This window comes from Nannobrachium achirus (genome assembly GCF_963921795.1).
Source record: "Nannobrachium achirus genome assembly, chromosome: 1".
Lineage (NCBI taxonomy): Eukaryota > Metazoa > Chordata > Actinopteri > Myctophiformes > Myctophidae > Nannobrachium > Nannobrachium achirus.
This window is the reverse complement of record NC_137810.1, coordinates 10,607,742-10,629,988: the sequence shown is the minus strand read 5'-3', so window position 1 is coordinate 10,629,988 and position 22,247 is coordinate 10,607,742. Positions and strand designations below refer to the sequence as shown.

The 22,247-nt window shown below is 43.4% G+C and overlaps 1 protein-coding gene across 1 annotated transcript in view; it reads left to right on the top strand.

Moving 5' to 3' along the window:
* Positions 1–22,247, top strand: part of aasdh (aminoadipate-semialdehyde dehydrogenase) — an 83,880-nt gene that overhangs the window by 17,562 nt on the left and 44,071 nt on the right. Inside the window, exons 7-14 of the mRNA XM_080726996.1 lie at positions 2,194–2,438; positions 4,700–4,806; positions 7,676–7,848; positions 10,108–10,618; positions 12,088–12,206; positions 14,307–14,847; positions 18,258–18,521; positions 19,994–20,157. Of these exons, the coding sequence (XP_080583122.1) occupies positions 2,194–2,438; positions 4,700–4,806; positions 7,676–7,848; positions 10,108–10,618; positions 12,088–12,206; positions 14,307–14,847; positions 18,258–18,521; positions 19,994–20,157 (2,124 nt within the window). The remainder of the gene's footprint in view (positions 1–2,193; positions 2,439–4,699; positions 4,807–7,675; positions 7,849–10,107; positions 10,619–12,087; positions 12,207–14,306; positions 14,848–18,257; positions 18,522–19,993; positions 20,158–22,247) is intronic.

The window sequence follows — 22,247 nt, the reverse complement described above, 5'->3', positions numbered from 1 at the left end:
GGCGAACGACCCACTCTGCTGCCTTCACCGTGCCTATGTGTTCTAGAGCTATGAACTCTGTATATACATTCGGTTCAAAGTGAAGCGGTGAACTTTTATTCTATGTGTTCTAGAGCTTCAGAATTCAGAATTCTGAATGATTTTATCTGGAGGGCCGAATTGTCATGTGAAGCTTGACCAATCCTCAAAGTATGGTCTCATTGGACATTTTTAATCATCCAATCATCAGACCGGGACGGACACTACACACATATTCTGGACGTACGGGACAGATAAAACCTGTTCATTCTGGACTGAAATGACCATATATGGACATGAACAGGACACACATGGGACACACATGTACGGACAGATGAAACCTGTTCATTCTGGACCGAAATGACCATATATGGACATGAACGGGACACACATGTACGGACAGATAAAACCTGTTCATTCTGGACCGAAATGACCAAATATGGACATGAACGGGACACACAAAGCCACTCCTTGGAAGCGGCTTTCACCGCTTCAAAAATAGCAGATAAACAAGCTCTTTGTATGTGAGCTTTTTTTTTTCAAAAATCGTGAACATAATTATGTGCAAGTCTTTGAATATGTTTGACCCGATTCTATAAATGTCTTCTAAATCCTTTTTCAAAATCAGTGGTTCTCAAACTTTGTCATGTCAAGGACCCCCAAAATGACATGTGCTTGGCCGCGGATCCCCAATCTCATAATATGTTGTTCCAGGGACCACCCAGAAGCAAATATTCGAGTTACAAATGTTCACTTTTAGAAAGATACATTCAAAGACTTGCAAAAAGAAAAACATTTCAAAAATAGCAGATATACAAGCTCGCAGTGCGGCACTCGGTGCTGCGCTGCGAGCTTGTATATCTGCTATTTGTCAATCAGGGTTCTTCAACGTTTTCAGGCCAAGGACCCCTTAGCTGAGAGAGATGAAGCAGGGACCCCCACTACATATCGGACAAAATTGTGTTGCAGATTTTCAAAGATTTCATAGACTTGTTTGACAGCACGGTCATCAGTCTCTGTTGGACGCGTGTTAATGTGTTTTTTCAGACATTTAACCACTTAAATCGTCGATACTTAGTCAATTTGATCTGCTCTCTTTTTAAACCTCTACACCAAACCGATTTGCCAAAAATAGCTGATCTACAAGCTCTCAATGCCTCGCAGCACAAGGCGTTGTATGTTACAAATCGATAAATGAACAGGCTGAGGGTATTAGTCGTATGATTCTACCCAGGACATCCCTCTTCCTGTTGCAGTAGATTAGAGTTTATCATGATTGATTATGTGTGACGTTATAGAGTAGATCATGTATTCATTGATTATATTAATATCTAGGTCTGTATGATGATACTAATACTTGATAGTTAGGAGTCGAGAGGTCTTTATTAGGCCTCAGTACTATTGTTTTGGTAAAGCCTATCTAGTTATGGTACAGCTCGTTCCAGAGGCCTTGAAGCCACAGTATAACTCTACTGTTTGACCATTCTTCTTGGCAGAACTCTTTTACCCCTGCCCAGAGTGTTAATTGTACTTCTGTCCATGATATCATGATACATAAACTTGACCACACCACCACCCAGTGTTGTTTTTGACAGCACATTTTGATTTAGTTTTAGTCGTAGTCTTTTCAATAAAATCTCATTTAGTTTTAGTCATAATTTAGTCTCCTGAAAAGTTTTTTAGTCTAAATTTAGTCGACTAAATATCATGAGATTTTAGTTGACTAAATCTACAGTTGATTTAGTCAACTAAAGTGTATTTTGGCAGGCCTTGATGGCATCGAAATGACTGATTTTACACTTGGTTGCATGCTGAAAATAGCCGATCTACAAGCTCACAGAGCTTGTAGATCTGCTATTTTCAGCAAGCAACCTGAGAGCAACCAAACATAAAATGACTTTCTCCTCCACTAGTCCCTCCTAGTTTTTATTTTGTTGACGAAATTGTCAATATATTTAGTCTTAGTTTTAGTCATCACAGCTTAGTTTTTATTTCGTTTTTATTTAGTTTTCGTCAGTGAAAAAAAAACGCAGTCGACACACATTTTTCGTCATAGTTTTAGGTCGACGAAATCAACACTGGCACCACCTAATATAAATTGTCTCGTCTCCTCATTTTTCTCATGATTATTATTGATTGATCTGAATTCCACCACACTGTCTGTCCCTCCAACAGGTGACTCCTGCTCTGCTGGGCCGGTTGGGCCGGCGTGCCCTGCGGGAGCAGGTGTTGTGCGCCGGCTCCTCTGTGCGGGTGTTGGCGCTGGGCGGCGAGGCCTGCCCCTCTCCGGCCCTGCTCAGGAGCTGGAGGCAGGAGGGCAACCAAACCCGCATCTACAACATCTACGGCATCACAGAGGTCTCCTGTTGGGCCTGTTGCTACCGAGTCCCCGAGAGCCTGCTGCTGCCGTCCAACGGCCAGTGAGTAGGGCTTGTCACAATTGTTACATAATACTCGTCTAATCGCAATTATTACCCGGCTTGTTAGAATGTTTGATTCTGATTGGTCAAGCGCTGAAATGAGCGGTCTGTTATCACCCGATAACAGACCGCTCCGCTCTATAACAGACCGCTGCCTAATCAAAGACTCAGAGCACCTGCTGCAGTCAAGCTGCACTGCGTGAACCTTGTGCTGTAGCCAACATGTCAGCCATGTAAACAGACACACAGCGACATTTACAACTAAACGTTGATCTCAAGAATGTTTTAAAAAATATTTTAAGCGAGAAATAGAGGACGTAGTATCAGAAAATGGATTCTATCTAATCAGCACTTCCTTGTTTTCCAAGGCGACCGTGTCGCGCTGGGAGGACGCCCAGCGCAACACTTGTGGAACACTTACAGCCGTCTGTAAACAAGGAAATACTTTGTTTTGTTTTTAGTTTTGAGTCAAATTATTACTTTTATTTAGTAACCGGGTAATAAGCGGGATAATGAATGGCTCCTTGGTGAATGACGACAGATAACTTCAATTCGGCTAGCGCCTTGGGGAGTTATCAGTCCGTCGGTCAGTTATCTGTCGTCATTCACCGCGGAGCCATTCATTATCCCTTACTTATTTTACATAATCGTGAATGTTGAAAATATTTCATATATAAGTAAAAAATAGTGGAAATAGCAGATCTACAAGCTTGAGCTTGTATAGTAGATCGGCTATTTCCACTACCAATGTTATTTTTTAAGTAGAAAGTTGTCAAATATGTCCATTATTTCTTTGTATATTTAGGTCACGTGTCTTTTCTGCCAGGTGCAACTTCAAAGCCTAAAAGCCAAACAGAAATGTAATTATCAACGACAAAAACACAGTCAAATCGTTAATCGCAGTTATTTGAGTGACAATTAATCGTCGTGTAAAATGTCATATCGTGACAGCCCTACCAGTGAGTGCGCTCTACGAGGGTTGCTATGGTTACAGATAAAGCTAAAGACTGAAAGCAAAAAGGAATCATTTTCCACCGTCATTTTGTGATTATTCTTTCATTCTACCCTTTTCAGCCATCTACAAATCAAGGCTAATTAGTCAATTCCTAAAACTAATACACTACAACTAATTCAAACTACATTTTTTTTTTTTTTTTTTTTTTTATCCCACGATTTTTGTAACCCATTTTTTCACCCGGTGCCAATTGCCTAAGCTGTGATCCTGGGCTCTACTCTCCCTCTGCCAACCTGGGGAGGGCCCCGAACTGAGCTCATGCTTCCTTCAATCAATGCATGAGGAGTGAGCAGGCCGCTTCTTATCACCTGACAGGGGGAGCTTCCCCGGTTGGACGTAGCGCGTGGAAGGAACACGTTATTCCAACCAGTTCCATTCCCCTCCATCAGGCGCCCCGGCTGGCCAGGGGGAGGCTTTATAGAGACCAGGATTACTGCATGTTTTTGTGAGGGTATCTACCCTAGGAGACACGGGGAGAACATGCAAACTCCACACAGAAAGGCCCTTTTGCCAACCCCACCTAGGGTGTGGGCACTGATGCAAACTACATTTTAATCAAAGCCAAACTGCCACGACTAATGTTTTGATACAGTATTATATTTCTACAGTATACAGTCTCTCTCTGCCTCTCTGACAAAGAGAGAGAAAGGCATTGATGTTGATCTCATGTTGAACCGTGACATAGACTTCTTGTATACGGCATATTATTTACCATACATTAACTTTGAAAAAAAGGAAAGACATTCTGCCATCACAGGATTGTGGCTTTATGGAAGGCCTGACTTCTAGATGTCAATCAATGACTAGGGCTGTCACGATATGACATTTTACATGACGATTAAATACTTAAATAATTACTCAAATAATTGGCGATTAACGATTTAATTGTGTTTTTGTCGTTGATAATTACATTTCTGTTTGGCTTTTATAGGCTTTGAATTTGTACATGGTAGATATGAGACATAACCTAAATATACAAAGAAATTACTGACATATTTGACAACTTACTACTTAAAAAATAACTTTGATAGTGGAAATAGCCGATCTACAAGCTCACAACGCGTCGCGATGCGACGCGTTGTGAGCTTGTAGATCTGCTATTTCCACTATTTCTGACATTTTTCAACATTCACGATTATGACGATTATGACAAAAATAATTGCGATAATGTCAAATAATCACGATTAGACGATTATGTAATAATTGTGACAGCCCTATCAATGACTCATGTTTACTTCTCTTCCAGAGCAGAGTGCTCCGTGCCATTAGGAGCCCCTCTGATGGGAACCAGTGTGGAAGTAAGAGATGAGCGTGGCTGCATCGTCACCGAGGGAGAAGGACAGCTGTTCATAGGTTAGTAAGAGACTAGACCTTACCCGTTCGAAGATATGTGCTCCAAAATATGTGCAGAGTGTGGGTTGTAGTTTTTTCATACCCGTTGGAAGATGAGACACATCAAACGCACCCAGAGAGAGAGAGAGAGAGAGAGAGAGAGAGAGAGAGAGAGAGAGAGAGAGAGAGAGAGAGAGAGAGAGAGAGAGAGAGAGAGAGAGAGAGAGAGAGAGAGAGAGAGAGGTGTGTGTGGGGCTACAGATCCCATGGCCTGGAGGAACGGAACGTAACCCTGGCAACAGACAGCAGAGTTCAACAGAAGTGGAAGAAAACGCTAATAAACAGCTTTATTTACCAACAGCGTTGGTATAATGCTAATGGCCAATACCATGTGAACTTTGGGATCAGTTGCTGAAGCGAGTGAATAGATAAACGCGTTAGAGCGTTAGAGCATGAGGCGTGAGGCGTGAGTGCGTTTGGAAAATTATCTGTTAGATGAGCGTGGCTGCATCGTCACCGAGAGAGAAGGACAGGTGTTCATAGGTTAGTAAGAGATGAGCGTGGCTGCATCGTCACCAAGGGAGAAGGACAGCTGTTCATGTATGCGATAAGGTCTTGCTGCGCGGCCATTATGGCTTATATGGACACGACGGGGTGATAATTCCCCGAGGCGGAGCCGAGGGGAATTATCAGCCCGAAGTGTCCATATAAGCCATAATGACCAAGCAGCAAGACCTTATAGCACTTATTACCCGGCTAATACATACAATTAATAATTTGACTCAAAACTAAAAACAAAACAAAGTATTTCCTTGTTTACAGACGGCTGAAAGTGCGCCCCCCCGAGCGCAACACGGTCGCCTTGGAAAACAAGGAAGTGCTGATCAAATAGAATCCATTTTCGGTTACTGCGTCGTCTATTTCTCGCCTCAAATGTTTTTTAAAACATTCTTCAGGGCAACGTTTGGTTGTAAATGTCGCTGTGTGTTTGTTTACATGGCTGACATGTTGGATAAGGCACTAATTCCACGCAGTGCAGCCTAAATACAGCAGCTGCACTGAGCCTTTGATTAGGCAGCGGTGAATTATAGAGCGGAGCGGTCATTATACGCTCATAATTCACCGCTGATTTCAGCGCTCGACCAATCAGAATCAAGCTCCCAAACGAGCCGGGTAATAAAGGTTAGTAAGAGATGAGCGTGGCTGCATCGTCACCCAGGGAGAAGGACAGGTGTTCATAGGTTAGTAAGAGATGAGCGTGGCTGCATCGTCACCCAGGGAGAAGGACAGGTGTTCATAGGTTAGTAAGAGATGAGCGTGGCTGCATCGTCACCCAGGGAGAAGGACAGGTGTTCATAGGTTAGTAAGAGATGAGCGTGGCTGCATCGTCACCCAGGGAGAAGGACAGGTGTTCATAGGTGGGAAAGATGTCCTGTAGACCAGGGGTTTTCAAAGTGGGTGACGGGGCACCCCGGGGTGCCGCGACGGCAGTCCAGGGGTGCCGCAAGATAATTTGATGATATTTGGAATTCATTTGGACACTTGAAAAAATATTCAGTATCATTTTAAACTTGAAGTACAAATTTATTTTCAGTCAGTTCTAACCAAAATGGCTATTATCTCAATGTTTTCCTCGCAACATAATCACTAAAATATCGTCACTGTCGGGCAGAAACCTTGTATCTCCAAGTTTCAAATGTGTACGTCTTTTGGTAAAGCCCAAAGCCCTGCTTCATCATACAAGACTGTCGCACAAAACTAGTGAAAACAGCCGATCTACAAGGGTTGTTTGCTTGTAGATCTGCTGTTTTCACTAGTTTAGTACATTTTATAGATGATAAATACAAAACGAACGGTTTATGGACATACAAGGTTTCCACCCGACAACGACGATATGCTATAAATATAAGGTGCTGGGAGTGAAAATTATAATGTAGGGGTGCCTCGGATAAAAAAATATATTTATGGGGTGCCCTGAGACAAAAAAGTTTGGGAACCCCTGCTGTAGTATATCCATATTATATCCATGCTGTTGGTGAGAAACCTGTCATCTCCATCTTTTAACCTTTTGTGATTTTATTTCTTTTGAGATTTCTGTTTTAATCACATAAGCCTTCATGTTATACATTTAAATGTCAAAAATAGCGAACACATCCAATCTACCAGCTCACAACAAGTTGCAGTGACACACGTTATGACCTTGTAGATCAGCTATTTGTGCCAAAATAAAACAATAGATATTATCTTCACAATGTCGATATTGAATTATTTGGTTACAATGGTTAATTTTTGGAGCGGTGAAAGCGCTCCCAATGAACAGGTATATCCGTGGGTATGTGGCTGGCTGGCTGGCTGGCTGGCTGGCTGGCTGGCTGGCTGGCTGGCTGGGTGGGTGGGTGGCTGGCTGGCCCTGTCCGTAGCCTGGGCAATACCTTGAGTGGCCACACACAACACACTAGTTAAAGGAGGGGCGCTGTTTTGTGCAGGCCAGGCACACTCACCACTCACTCACAGGCACAGTTTACACTCACTCACTCACTCACATAGGGTACAGCTGCTCAAATTCACCGCTCCACTTCGAACCGAGGTTTGATTTTTTAGATGTTGTCCATATTGCCCAGCCCTACAGTACTCGCGATGCGAGGCGTTGTGTGCTTGTAGATCTGCTGTTTTCACTATACATTTTATAGATGATGAATAAAAAACGGTTTTGGACATACAAGGTTTCCACCCGACAACAACGATATGCTATAAATATAAGGTGCTGGGAGTGAAAATTATAATGTAGGGGTGCCTCGGATTAAAACAATATATTTATGGGGTGCCCTGAGACAAAACTGTTTGGGAACCCCTGCCATAAACAACACGGTTGTCACTGACCTTCATGCAGGAGGGGAGGACAGAGTGTGTCTGCTGGACAGTGAGGTGACTGCTGTCCCTGGGACCATGCGCGCCACTGGAGACTGGGTGGAGGTCCGGGACAAACACATGCACTTCCTGGGACGGAGAGACCGACTGGTCAAACGCCACGGACAACGGGTCAACTTGGACAGCTTGCAGCAAGTGAGGACTATTTTGTTGTTTTCTACTACTAATTCCACATTTTCACTTTAGTTGTTCTCTACCAGAGGCGTGAATTAGGTATGGCAAGGTATGGCAGCTGCCATACCTTGGCTACAGGGGGGGGAAAATGTAAATGTACTCCTTAAAGGGGAAGACCACCCATTTTCAATATTGAACTGTGTCATTAATATACCTTAGAGGAGTTGTGTGGAAATAGAAAAAAAATTCCCCCCTTTCTGTGTTGTCTAGAACTGGAGGATTGATTTGGGGGTTTGTATTGTAAAGTACAACTTGATGACATCACACATTGTACTTTTACAATACAAACCCCAAAATCAATCCTCCAGTTCTAGACAACACAGAAGGGGGGGAACTTTTTTTCTATTTCCACACAACTCCTCTAAGGTATATTAATGACATATTTCAATATTGAAAATGTGTGGTCTTCCCCTTTAAAATAAATTCATCATGCCTCTTGCTAAGGTATGGCAACATGACTGGTGCTTCGCGCGCGTGCAAGACACCAGTCATGTTGCCATACGGTACCTTAGCTTTGACACCAGTCATGTTGCCATACGGTACCTTAGCTTTGACACCAGTCATGTTGCCATACGGTACCTTAGCTTTGACACCAGTCATGTTGCCATACGGTACCTTAGCTTTGACACCAGTCATGTTGCCATACGGTACCTTAGCTTTGACACCAGTCATGTTGCCATACGGTACCTTAGCTTTGACACCAGTCATGTTGCCATACGGTACCTTAGCTTTGACACCAGTCATGTTGCCATACGGTACCTTAGCTTTGACACCAGTCATGTTGCCATACGGTACCTTAGCTTTGACACCAGTCATGTTGCCATACGGTACCTTAGCTTTTGCTCAACTGACACCAGTGTTCTTTACAGGGTACAGGTGTGTTTTGGGCTTCACCCAGCTAAGATATACCCATGTATATCGTCTCTAAGATATACCCATGTATATCATCTCTAAGATATACCCATGTATATCATCTCTAAGATATACCCATGTATATCATCTCTAAGATATACCCATGTATATCATCTCTAAGATATACCCATGTATATCATCTCTAAGATATACCCATGTATATCATCTCTAAGATATACCCATGTATATCATCTCTAAGATATACCCATGTATATCATCTATCGTCGGGTGTCCAAAACTGTTAACTTTTCAGGATTCAAATTCTAAATGAGCAGATCTACAAGCTCAAAACATGTCACTTTGTGCTGTGTTTTGAGCTTATGGATCTGCTTTAGAAAAAGAAAAACACACACACACACACACACACACACACACACACACACACACACACACACACACACACACACACAAGCTTAAAGTATGGAGATGAGCAGTTTCTGCCCGACAACAGCATTACTGCCAGTCTCCCTGGAGCCAGCTGCCTGCCAGAGATGGACCAAGTACTCCACCCCAGTACTTTTCTTTAAGAGTACAAATACTACGGGTCAACATGTACATGTACTCCACTCCAAGTAAAAGTAACTCAACTTGCTTTTAAATGTATTAAGTAGTGCGGGTGGCATAGCTCAGGGGTAGAGAAACCGTTATTAGAGCACGAAGGGTTCCCAGTTTGAATCCGGGGCTCCCCCTGAGTTAATGTCGAAGGGTCCTTGGGCAAGACTCTGAACCCCACATTGCTCCCGGTGAGCAGGTTGGTGCCTTGCATGGTTTCCTCCGCCACCGGTGTATGAATGTGTGCGTGAATGGGTGAATGTAATGCACAATCTCTGTAATGCGCTTTGGATAAAAAGCGCTATATAAATGCACCATTTACCATTTAGCATTTACCATTTAAGTCGCCTAGTCAAGAGTACGTGCTTTTAAAAATACTTTAAGTGCAAGTAAAAGTAAGAGTACCTGTCTCATTTTTCACATCAATGAATTACTGTAATATTTTACAATGAATTGATATGGGCTTGCAGCGCGACGCGTTGTAGATCGGCTGTTTTCAGCACGCAACACCTGAGAGCAACCAAACATAAAATTACTCTCTTCTCCACTAGTCCCTCCCTGACGTTTTAGTCTAGTTTGTATTTTGTTGACGAAATTGTCAATATATTTAGTCTTAGTTTTAGTCACCACAGCTTAGTTTCTGTTTAGTTTTTATTTAGTTTTCGTCAGTGAAAAAAACACAGTCGACAAACATTTTTCGTCATAGTTTTAGTCGACGAAATCAACACTGTCCAACATCCTTATTATTTCGACCAGGTCTTAAGCGGCCTCCCTCAGGTGGAGATGTGCGCTGTGGGTCTCCAACAACAGGAAGGCTCTGGGCTGGTGGCCTTTGTGGTGCCGTTGACGCCCGGGGCCCCAGGAGGGGCAGCGTCCGCTCCTCCGCCGCCCTCCGACCGCCACGGACCCCAGGCCTCCTCTGAACCCCAGGAGGACCCCCTCTCCTCCTCTGAACCCCAGGAGGACCCCCTCTCCTCCTCTGAACCCCAGGAGGACCCGCTCTCCTCCTCTGAACCCCAGGAGGACCCGCTCTCCTCCTCTGAACCCCAGGAGGACCCACCCTCCTCCTCTGAACCCCAGGAGGACCCCCTCTCCTCCTCTGAACCCCAGGAGGACCCCCTCTCCTCCACAGACCATGGTCAGAAGACGGCCACTTCAGACAGGAGCCTGCAGAAGGTGCTCCTGCAGCAGCTCTCCCGGCTCCTCCCTGCCCCCAGCCTTCCAGACACACTGCTGCTTGTCCCAGCGCTGGCACTGTCTGCTCACGGTGAGCAGGGCCACAACTCTCTGCAGGGTTCCCACGGTCATGAAATCCCTGGAAATATTTTGAAATTAGACAAATATTTTTCCAGTACTGGAAAGGTTTTGGAATTTATCAAGGGTCCTGGAAGGTCCTGGAAAAAAATAGCTATGCGTTGTCTTTGGTTATTGATTTTGTTAATACCTCTGAAATGACATGGGCCAAATTGTCAAATATTAGAGGCAGAAATTGTGAAAATAGCAGATCTAGATGTAGATCAGCTATTTTCACAATAGAACGTGTTATACAAAATTCCTCAACTCTTAGTGGTCGTCAGGGTGGGGGGTCCCCAGTTCAAATATCATTATTTCGGGGGCCACGGCCTGAAAAGGTTGAGAACCACTGGCATACACTATCTGTCTTTGGGCATTGAACATAGGAGTAAGCAACCTGTTATTGAGCTGAATTATTGTTCTATAGTCCTGGAAATTGGGTTAAATATTCTGGAAAAGTTTTGGAAATGAATTGGTAAAGATGTGTGGGAACCGTGTCTCTGTCATCTTCTTAGCCATTATTCTATACATTACTTTTTTTTTTGATTAATTCAATGATCGAGAAGCATGTTTTTATTTATTTATTCACTTAAATGTAATTTGAACAAATCAATTAACCACTTCGTCACACAAATAGTGAAAATAACTGATCTATACACTCATAGTGCGTCACAACCCATCAAATTTTGAGCTTGTAGATCAGCTTGTGAAACATTTAGCCTGACATGCCAAAAAATTGGGATTGATTATTAATAGATTACTTTATACCCATTAAAACCGTGAGAGCATCAGTGTCATTTTAGCTTTGGCCTTGTCATAATAGTTCAGATATACAAGCATTTTTGAACAATCTCGAAAGTGTTTGAACTACCATACTGATTTAAGAAGGCAACATTGCAGGGGGCGACGGTGGCGTTCCCACTACTCCAGTGATAGTTCAGATATCGTCATGTCGGGTGAAAATCTTGTATGTCCAAAACCGTTCGTTTTGCATTTATCATTTTAAAAATGATCTAAACTAAACACAAAAGCTGTTTTCACTACTTTTGTGCGACGGCCTTGTTTGATGAAGTAGAACTTTACTTTGCAAAAGAACTACACATTTTGAGATACGGGTTTTCCACCCGACAATGACGATATACTAGTTTTGTTGCTGCTCTTATACCACCATTATTACTGGGGTTGGTGTGGGCCAGACAGTAGCCCCCCGCGGGCCGCAAATGGCCCGCGGGCCGCCTATTGGGGAACCCTGGGTTATATGTTTTACAGTTGATTACAACAATTTCAATTAGTTTGATTAATTGTTGCACCCATGTGAGCACCAGCAGTCTGTCTCTTTCAAGCTGCGTTCAGTCTCTGGTGAAACTGTAAGGTAACATTTGAATTTTGGAGCTTTGTCCAGCAGAGGGAGCTGTTGTTCACGGAAACATTGTTCTTCTGCAGGTAAGGTAGACATGGCTGCACTCATGAAGATATACCAACAGCAGAGGGAGCGTTTGGCACCTGATGCCACATCTTGGGATTTGGCCAAACTAAGGGAGACACTTGGGTCCCTGTGGCAGGTACAGACTGTTTATAATACACATAATGTTAACCACTTAAACCCTATATCAGGGGTCTTCAACAGGGGGTCCGGGACCCCTAGGGGGTCCTCAGAGTTACTACTGGGGGTTCTCCAAATCTTTGTGTGATAGAAACTTTTTTTCTCCTTTTTTATATTATTTAACCACTTGAACCCTAATGTCCTTATGCTGAGAACTTTAGCCAAAAATAGCAGATCTACAAACGAGACGTTGTGAGCTTGTAGATCGGCTATTTTTGGCAAAGCGCTTTGGTGTAGAGGGGAAAAAGAGCAGACTAAGTACAGAGTGAAAGATCAAGTTTATTAAGTATTGACATGATTTGGTTAAATATCTGAAAACACAAATTGACATGAATCCAAAATACACTGATGATTGTGCTGTTAAACGATGAAACTATATGGTTGTGGTGGTCCCTGCTTCATCTCTCTCTCGACTAAGGGGTCCTTGGCCTGAAAACGTTGAAGACCCCTGCCCTATATCACAAATGGGCAGCAGTGTACGGGCTGAGGGGCAGACCCGGTCCGCGGGGCTCGCAACGTCCTCAAAGGGAGAAAAAACAACAACCTCCAACAATCGAAATCACAATTTCTGCCTCTAATATTTGACAATTTGGCCAATGTTTAATTTGTCATTTTAGAGGTATTAAAAAGTCCATAAATTGTCACTTTAGAAATGTGCAGACAGGCCTACCCTCTGTACACTTAAACTTTATGTTGGTTTGTTTACTGTTGAGAGAGAAAACAATATTGCACATTAAGTTAATCATCTGGGACCCCCCACAATAATTTGGGGACCCCCCTGGGGGTCCCGACCCACAGGTTGAGAACCATAAGGTATATGTGGATAGGGATGGGACCATATGAAAATGACATGTAAAGATTATTATATCAAAAATATTTGCAATTAAAACTCTCTCCCAGCCATTTACAATAGGCTTGTGCGCCTATACTGCCAGGAATTTTATTAATTTCCAAGTTAGCTTTAATCTAACCCAACAGGGATCATATTGTTGTAGAATGTAGTACTAGTACTATCCACTAGAGTGTGCCCAACGATAATCTCCTAGAGTCTGGACTAGCGAGTGGACAGCAGTAGACCCATAATGGCGGCGCCCATTGGCGGCCATTATGTCTCCCGGTCCGCCGAACGGGAGCTATAAAACACGATCCGAACGTCGTGCGCACGCCATTTACACTCGTTTTTGCTCTTGAGTGACCAATCTGTCAGTCCAGCCATTTTTTTCCGAATGAAAATCGGTCTACATATGGTAAAGTTTGATAAGAAAAACGTCAACATTCAATGCTGTAAAAAGGCCCATTCTATGTTATGGCCGAACGACTTCCGGGTTACGTCATCGATGATGTCACTTCCTTCGAATATGTAACTTTAGACTAAAATTAAGCTAGAAAGGTCATTTATAGCTCAAAAAATGTCAAAAAAATACCAAAATGATCAGAAAATGATCCCCAAGGCGACGTTTGGCGATCTGGCTGCCTCACCCTCCTCAAAATGGCGATGGAAGGCGATTTGGCTGTGAACTAGTTAACGATATTATCATGATAATTAAAATATGATTAAAACTTAAAATGCTACATTTGTTAACCACTTGAGCCCCCAGCGTTCCTATTCTTGGGTTAATGTTCACCAAAAAGAGCAGATAGCCGTAGATCTGCTATTTTTGGAAGTTTGGAAGTGAATTTGCAGCTCATCAAATGCCAATTCATCCTGGGGCGACCGCTGGCCTGGTGGTCAAGGCGCGTACCATATACTAGGCTATGATGCCTGCTGGCGTCGCCGGTTCGATTCCCGATCCGGACGACCTTTGCCACATGTCATTCCCCATCTCTCTCCCCATTTCCTGTCAGTCTACTGTCCTATCGAATAAAGGCATAAAAAGCCCAAAAAACAAATCTTAAAAAAAAAAAAGAAGCCAATTCATCCTAGTGTAAGGACAATTTCATGATAACTTAAAGTCTCTGTGATACGATTATTATAAGTGTGTTTTATAATGATTATCGTCCCATCCCTATATGCTGTTAATATACGTCTACATACTTCTACTGTGTTTCTGCTTGGCAGGATGCTCTGGGTGTCGGTGAAGACCAACACATCGAGGAGGATCGCAACTTCCTTTTCAGCGGAGGAGACTCCCTCAAGGCGCTGCGCCTGTGCGATGACATCACGGCCGCCACAGGGTCGACCTCCGCGGGACTTTTGGAAGTCGTCCTGGACGGGTCGTTCGCCGACGTCCTGCGGCACGTCGCCGCAGGGATCCTGGCGCTCCCGTACGAGAGCAGCGGGTCCTTGGGAGCCAAGAAACGGCAGGCGGCTCCTCCTCTTTCCGCGGCGCCGGCCAAGAGAGAGCGCATAAACGGCGGGTCGGCCCACTGCCCCTCAGCTGCAGAGCAGGCGCACCGAGACGACGTCCGTTCTGTTACGGTTATAAGGCGGGCAGGACAGGTGTCTGAAATGAACGCTGGCGGTACGGCGGCTGCTGTGAACTCTCAGCCAAATGCAGAGGGACGGATCAGTGGTAAAGACTCCACTGTGGACACGGGTGACAGTCATTCTCTGACAGTGGGACCCAGCCTGCAGGGTGCTAGTGACACTCATCACCAAGGTTATTATAGTTTTAACATTGTCATTATTTTTAGACAGTTTTGACTTTCAGTTAAAATTTCTCTCATTGTCAACCTTATCTTGAATTAAATGTTATGCTCATTATTCATTATTGGATGTCAAAATGTCCATCTACTCACTCACTCATTTCTCTTTGGTGGTCCATGGCCAGTTCAGAAACCTGCCTACCAATGACAGCATCAATGAGCATTCCAAAACTCTTCCTGGAAAGTATATGTAGTGTAGAAGCTATTGTTCTTGCATACAACAAAAAAAAAATCTTGCTTAGAATGACCAAACCTGCCTACCGATGACGTCATTGGCTGGTCTCTGAACTTTCAGAGAATAAATGGTGCCATCTTATTATGAGCATTTAGTGAGGACCGATTTACGAAGATAGGTTGAAAATGGGTGAAGTGGTCAGTGGTTCTCAAAGTGTCTGTCAGAATTAAAGGAGTAGTTCGCCCCCAAAAATACTTATTTTCTACCAATCCCCTACTGACCAGTGATAGAGATGGCTTCCCACAAACAAGAGAATTGTGCCATGAGTACAGGACCACGCTATCTCTGTGTGTTCTTTGAATGGTGAAGTTAAGAGCAGACAAGAATATTAGCGTTAGAATGTATTTATTAATCAATAATTAGTAAGTTAACAAATATGACAGATGAATAATAGAATTAGTTTTACAGAGATCTCTGTCCCTGGCTAGCAACATCAGCAGCTGCGCGAGGGCATGAATTCTCGTCACAACCTCTATCTGTCCCTGCAGCCCTTAATATACCTTCTATACAATGCATGGTTATTTCCAAAAGATGACTAATGATTACTTCCGAGTCTGGGTGACTTCTCCATTCTTGGGGTCATGTGACGGTCAGTCATCAACTCCTTAATTGGAAGTGCTGGGCGACGCTGGGGCCTATAGGAAATAGAGGAAGCCTAATGGGGACGCCTAGTCATTGAAGTGCTGGGCGACGCTGGGGCCTATAGGAAATAGAGGAAGCCTAGTAGGGACGCCTAGTCATTGAAGTGCTGGGTGACGCTGGAGCCTATAGGAAATAGAGGAAGCCTAGTAGGGACGCCTAGTCATTGAAGTGCTGGGTGACGCTGGGGCCTATAGGAAATAGAGGAAGCCTAGTAGGGACGCCTAGTCATTGAAGTGCTGGGCGACGCTGGGGCCTATAGGAAATAGAGGAAGCCTAGTAGGGACGCCTAGTCATTGAAGTGCTGGGCGGCGCTGGAGCCTATAGGAAATAGAGGAAGCCTAATGGGGACGCCTAGTCATTGAAGTGCTGGGTGACGCTGGGCCTATAGGAAATAGAGGAAGCCTAGTAGGGACGCCTAGTCATTGAAGTGCTGGGTGACGCTGGGGCCTATAGGAAATAGAGGAAGCCTAATGGGGACGCCTAGTCATTGAAGTGCTGGGTGACGCTGGGGCCTATAGGAAATAGGGTTTTATATTTTAAAAATAGCAGATCTACAGACGCTGGAGCCTATAGGAAATAGAGGAAGCCTAATGGGGACGCCTAGTCATTGAAGTGCTGGGTGACGCTGGGGCCTATAGGAAATAGAGGAAGCCTAGTAGGGACGCCTAGTCTTTGCATGAACTGTTGAACTCTTTGACCATCTCCTGTGTTTGCCACTCCACAGTGTCCTCAAAACATATTTATGTCTGACATTAAACCCATTTAGGGCCTAGCATTATTGACTGCTTTAACCAGTGAAAAATAGCAGATATACAAGCTCGCAGCGCGGCACCGAGTGCCGCGCTGCGAGCTTGTAGATCTGCTATTTTTGAAAAAGTCGTGAAAATGTTATGTATTTTCAAAGCGAACGTTTATAACTCAAATTTTGCTTCTGGGTGGTCCCTGGAACTAGATATTTTGAAATGGGGGTCCGTGGCCAAATAAATATCATTTTGGGGGTCTTTCACATGAAAAGGTTTGAGCACCACTGACATAGTAGTCTCTCAAGAACAGACTAACGGAGCTCCAGTTGAAGTGAAAAGGACCTTTTCATTGACGATGGCTGGCCAGATTGCTGACATAGATAGGTTTTCTCCAAAAATCTTAGAAGGATTCAAAAGACACTTATAGAATCGGGTCAAAATTCTAATTTTCACGATTTTTCAAAAATTTATATTTAAAGCATAAAATATTGCGTCATAATGTGTTCAGGCCTAAATGGGTTAAAGCCGGTTGCACACTGCACTGCGTTCTTTCGTTGCGTTTTGGAAATCCGAAATCCTCTAAGGCATTTTTCAGGCCAACGAGAGAGAGAGAGAGAGCAAAGGACCCAGTGGTGACAGTTGCGAAAAGCGGGAAAAAAATCGACCCTGGTCCGAAAATAAATTCGAAACGGGCGGCAGTGTGCAAACGTGATTGACATAACGTGAGGTTGATTTTTTTTATTTACGCGCCCCGAAATTCACTCCGATATTCAGCCTGAAAAACGCAGCACGTGTGCAATGACCTTAATTGTCGTCTGTCCCAACAAGGGTCTGTTTATCATGAGTAGGTAAACACACAGATGCAGTAAGTGCTACAATGAGCACAGTGTTTGCCGTATAGCTGTCTGGTATGTGTTGTATGTGACAGGATACAGGATACATTTGAGGGATATCTCATCACCAGCAGGAATGCGGCAAAAACAAAACAAAAAATCTCCATGAATTCAGGTCTTCATGGGGTGTGTAATTGATAGAAAATAAGTTTGTTTTGGGGTGAACTACTCCTTTATAGGCCTAGAAATATTGAATGCTTTAACCAATGAAAAATAGCAGATATACAAGCGAGTGCCGCGCTGCGCTGCGAGCTTGTTGTCTGCTATTTTTGAAAAAGTCGTGAAAATGTGTGCAAATCTTATATGTATTTTTCAAAGCGAACATTTGTAACTCAAATTTTGCTTCTGGGGGGGGGGGGGGGGTCCCTGGAACTAAATATTTTGAGATGGGGGTCCGTGGCCAAACACATATCATTTTGGGGGTCCTTCACATGAAAAGGTTTGAGAACCACTGACATAGTAGTCCCTCAAGAACAGACTAACTGAGCTCCAGTTGAGCGAAAAGGACCTTTTCTTTGACGATGGCTATAGCCAGATTGCTGACACAGAAACACAGGTTTTTCAAAAAGTCTTAGAAGGATTCAAAAGACACTTATAGAATGGGGTCAAAATTCAGATTTTCACGATTTTTCAAAAAATAGCAGATCTACAAGCTCGCAGCGCGGCACCGAGTGCCGCGCTGCGAGCTTGTATATCTGCTATTTTTCAATAGTTAAAGCATAAAATAATGATACACAATAATGTGTACCCCGTTCTGAATGGGTTAAGAGGGTTATTACTTGAAATGTAAAAGTTTAGAGAACCTGTGAACTCTAGTAATAATAACCCAATGCTGTTCCCCTCCCTGACAGAGAGTGGCGCTGTGGGCCTGAGGGTCAGCTGGTGGTCAGACACGGGCAGGTGTGTGGACGCCTCTCCGGTCATCTTGGTGCAGGGGGGAGGAGGAAGAGGAGGAGGAGGGGAGGAGCACAGAGCCACGGTGTTCATCGGCTCTCACTCCCACAGGATGCAGGCCCTGGACCTGGCCACTGGGGGGCTCCTCTGGGAGCGAGTCTTGGGGGACAGAATCGAGTCCTCCGCCGCCGTGACTCGGTGTGGAAGACTGGTGGTGGTAGGTCAGTGTCACAACGTGATGAGCCTGTCTGTTACATCTACTGGTTTCCTGGGTTTGTCCATCTCAATATCACTACTATACTAGAGCCTGGCTGATGCCAGGTTTATGGCTCGGGTGTCGGTCCTGATTTTGGAGAGACCTAGACCACAGATCATGACTTGCTGCAGATTTTACAGATTTTTTGTAAAAAATTGCTAAATATTGCTATTTTTCTTTTAGTTTCTATTTGTGCACGTCGCATAACAAAACAAGTAAATACAAATAATTTCAATGCATGAAAATAACCTTTAACTTTAATCTAGCCATTTATTCGAGCTTCAGGAACCCGGGTGAGTTGATAGCAGGATGATATCCTAATATCAAGTGCAGGCCATCAGGCTGCAGAGGTTTTTATACACTTATAGAAAGGTTGGATATCATCCTGCGTCATATCGGAATACCGAAAATAGACCTTGACATTACAAATCTGTCAACACATCACATGGTGGACAATTCGTCATTGAATTCACATTTCCGGAGTTGGCCATGAATGCATGAAAGGATTTCTAATTGGACTGAAGGCTGTGGCCTCCTGCTTTAGGTCCCTAGACTAATAATTAAGGCACAGGTGATTACATAGATTATATTATGTTGTATTTCATAAAGAAAGTACATCAGACACACATGGTTCTATAAGATATACTGATAAAAACACTCGGCCTTCACGCAAGTAAATGTAAAGGTTTATATGAAAATGAATAACCAACACAGTATAAACCAGTCAAGGATTGAACACAAATAAAGTCCAGGACTTATTTCCATTGTGGTCCTCTTAAACATAACAAGTGCACGTCATAACATAAGTGACCATCACGTATATTAGTGTTGGGGAAGTTACTTTGAAAGCATAACAGTTACAAGTAACTCACCATGGCAGTAACTTGATCAAGTTAAAGTTATACCCCTGGAGAAATATAACTTTCAAGTTTAAAGTTACATAGAAAAAGTAACTTGAGTTACTTTTCTTTTTTTCAGCGTTAAATTGAGAATGTACATTTGGTGTACATGAAACAAAATATAATATCCTACAAAAAAAAGTCACATGCCAGCAGAAATATGCCTCTCAACTGAGTTTTATGTTTTATTTCAAAAATATAAAATGTCTTTAGTAAACATCTGTGTTCCTAAAATAAAGTAAAAAAATAAGAAAATGATGATCTGTTGAGGACATTTGATCGTCAATCTTAACAAAACTTAAATGTAAAATTATAACTTCGCTTGTAACTTGAGCCAAAGATGACCCAAAAAGTATCTCAGTTACTTGACGAGTAGCCTCGGAAACCCAGACTTTTATTACAGAAATATGAATGTAACTCAGTTACCAGCAAGTTACAGCAAAATGTAACCTAGTTACGTAACTCAGTTACATGTAACTTTAACTTCCCCAACACTGCGTATATATGATAATGTACAATGCTGTTATGGCGCTCTCAGGTTGCTACGACGGCTGTGTGTACTTCCTGAGCGTGGCGTCCGGGGAGACGCGCTGGGTGTTTGAGACGGGGGGCGCCGTGAAGAGTTGTCCTGCTGTGGACCCCCTCACAGGCCTGGTGCTGGTGGGCTCACACGATGGACACCTTTACGCCCTGGACCCACAGGTAGGGCTGTCACCCTGACACCTTTAAAGTTGATACACCATGCATTTAAAAAGTATTTATGTCATATTGTTTATGTCCCAAAAACGTTTTTCAAAAGGTTTGAGGCTAAATTACCACTCCTGAATAGAGAGCCTCTCTCATTTTTGAATGGCTCTCAGAGCATTTCAGCTGCAGTACCACCTTTGGCCTGAACTGATGTTTTGTTACCAACGCACCTGCTGAGAGAGGAACTGGGTGTGCGTAAGCCTTCCCTTCGTGCTTTAAATATTGAAAAAATTGCAGATCTACAAGCTCGCAGCGCGGCACCGAGTGCCGCGCTGCGAGCTTGTAGATCTGCTATTTTTTTTAAATCGTGAAAATTTGAATTTTGACCCGATTCTGTAAGTGTCTTTTTGAATCCTTCTGATATGGATTTTTCTAACCTTGTGATACTGTATACCAGGGGTCCTCAAATACAAATCTTGAAGGTCCAGAAATATTTTTTTGAAACAGGTCCGGGTCCGAAAAAAAGGCGAAGGCGAAATAAGGCGGATACATTTATACAGTATGTACTGTATGTATGTATGTTTATTATAATCATTAGAATTGTTTATTTTAATTATTATTATTATTATTTGGAACTTTGGAAATCTCAGTTGGAACTGTTACCCCTGCTACCCGATGCTGGATAAGCGGTTGAAGATGGATGGATGGATGAATGGATAATTATTTATGCATGTAGAGTAGGCTACATTATTTACATTTATTGTGTAGCAATAAAACACTGGCTTATAGTTTAATTATTGGAAACTAAAGAGCATGAATGCAATATTAGGCTTGTCTTTCAGAATGGAAAATAAAGTGAAACTTAGCGTGAGGGGGAGAGGATTACTTGACATTCAGTTGACACACGTACTGCACAAGCCAGACTGTGCTGTTGCCTATGTCAAATGGCCAGTCAAATCAGGGTCAACGAGTCATAGTTATTAACCTAACACAGCCTAGGATAGCTGGCAATAATATGCGACGACACATCACATTGTTAAAGACGCATGATCACGCATCGCGAGTTTCGCGACCATTTCTCGTCTAATGCAAGCAGTTGGAGCCTTACATCGTGGATATTAATGTGTTGCTGTTGTCCTCTCCAATTGAACAGCCAAAGGTAGAAGATCTCTAAGTTATTAATCCAGTGGGAGCAATGGTTTCCAAGAGGTTTTAGCAACTTTTTCAGGCAGCGAGCGGCATGAGTGTGTGGAGAGGGGAGGGGAGGGGGGAGCAGCATGGAGAGCAGACTGCGTCGGAGGGAAGGAAAACCTTTGATCTACAAGCCCACAGCACGTTGCACCCGCTACGCTTTGTGGGCTTGCAAATTGGCGTAGGGGTGTGTCTTGTGAGCCTGTGTATGTGTTTGAGCGAATGAGCACATACACACCCACGCACACACAAACACAAATCACACACAGTCAGTCCGATCGTCAGATACAACTGTGCGGAGATTTCTCAGAAATGTGCCGCGGTCCGGACGGAGGTGCGCCTGGGTCCGGACATGGACCGCGGTCCGCCTATTGAGGACCCCTGCTGTATACTATTTTTACTCTTATCTTATGACACTGTGATACTATTTTTACTGATCATATGCTCATTCTATTTTCGTACATCATATGGGGTAATTCCCCACTGATGGAGGGGCCCTGAATGTGACCTTTTGACCCGTGCTTTGTGTGCAGTGACAAACAGTCAGTGTGTTCACTTCTTCATTAGCACTAGTTCATGTGTAGGTGCATTTATCTCTGTGTCTAACTGATTGCTGGATCATTTGTCAACATTAGCACTTCACTGACACATGTTCGACTACTAGCTAAATAGTTCAATTCATTTGACCACTCTGTAGTCTCCTGATCTTAGAAAAGTGGCATTTTTCTTTCACAGAGGGCCTCTGTGGACGCTCCAAGGCCACTTCGGTAGCATAGCAACGCTCACTCCCATGTCTGCTAGCTAATAGATTTTTGAGACTAGTTCCAGGTTTTTGAGACTCATTTCTCTATATATATTTGTGTTTTTCATGTCTGTCCTCTGTTGCTTTCTGGTAGACCTTCATGCCTCTGCCT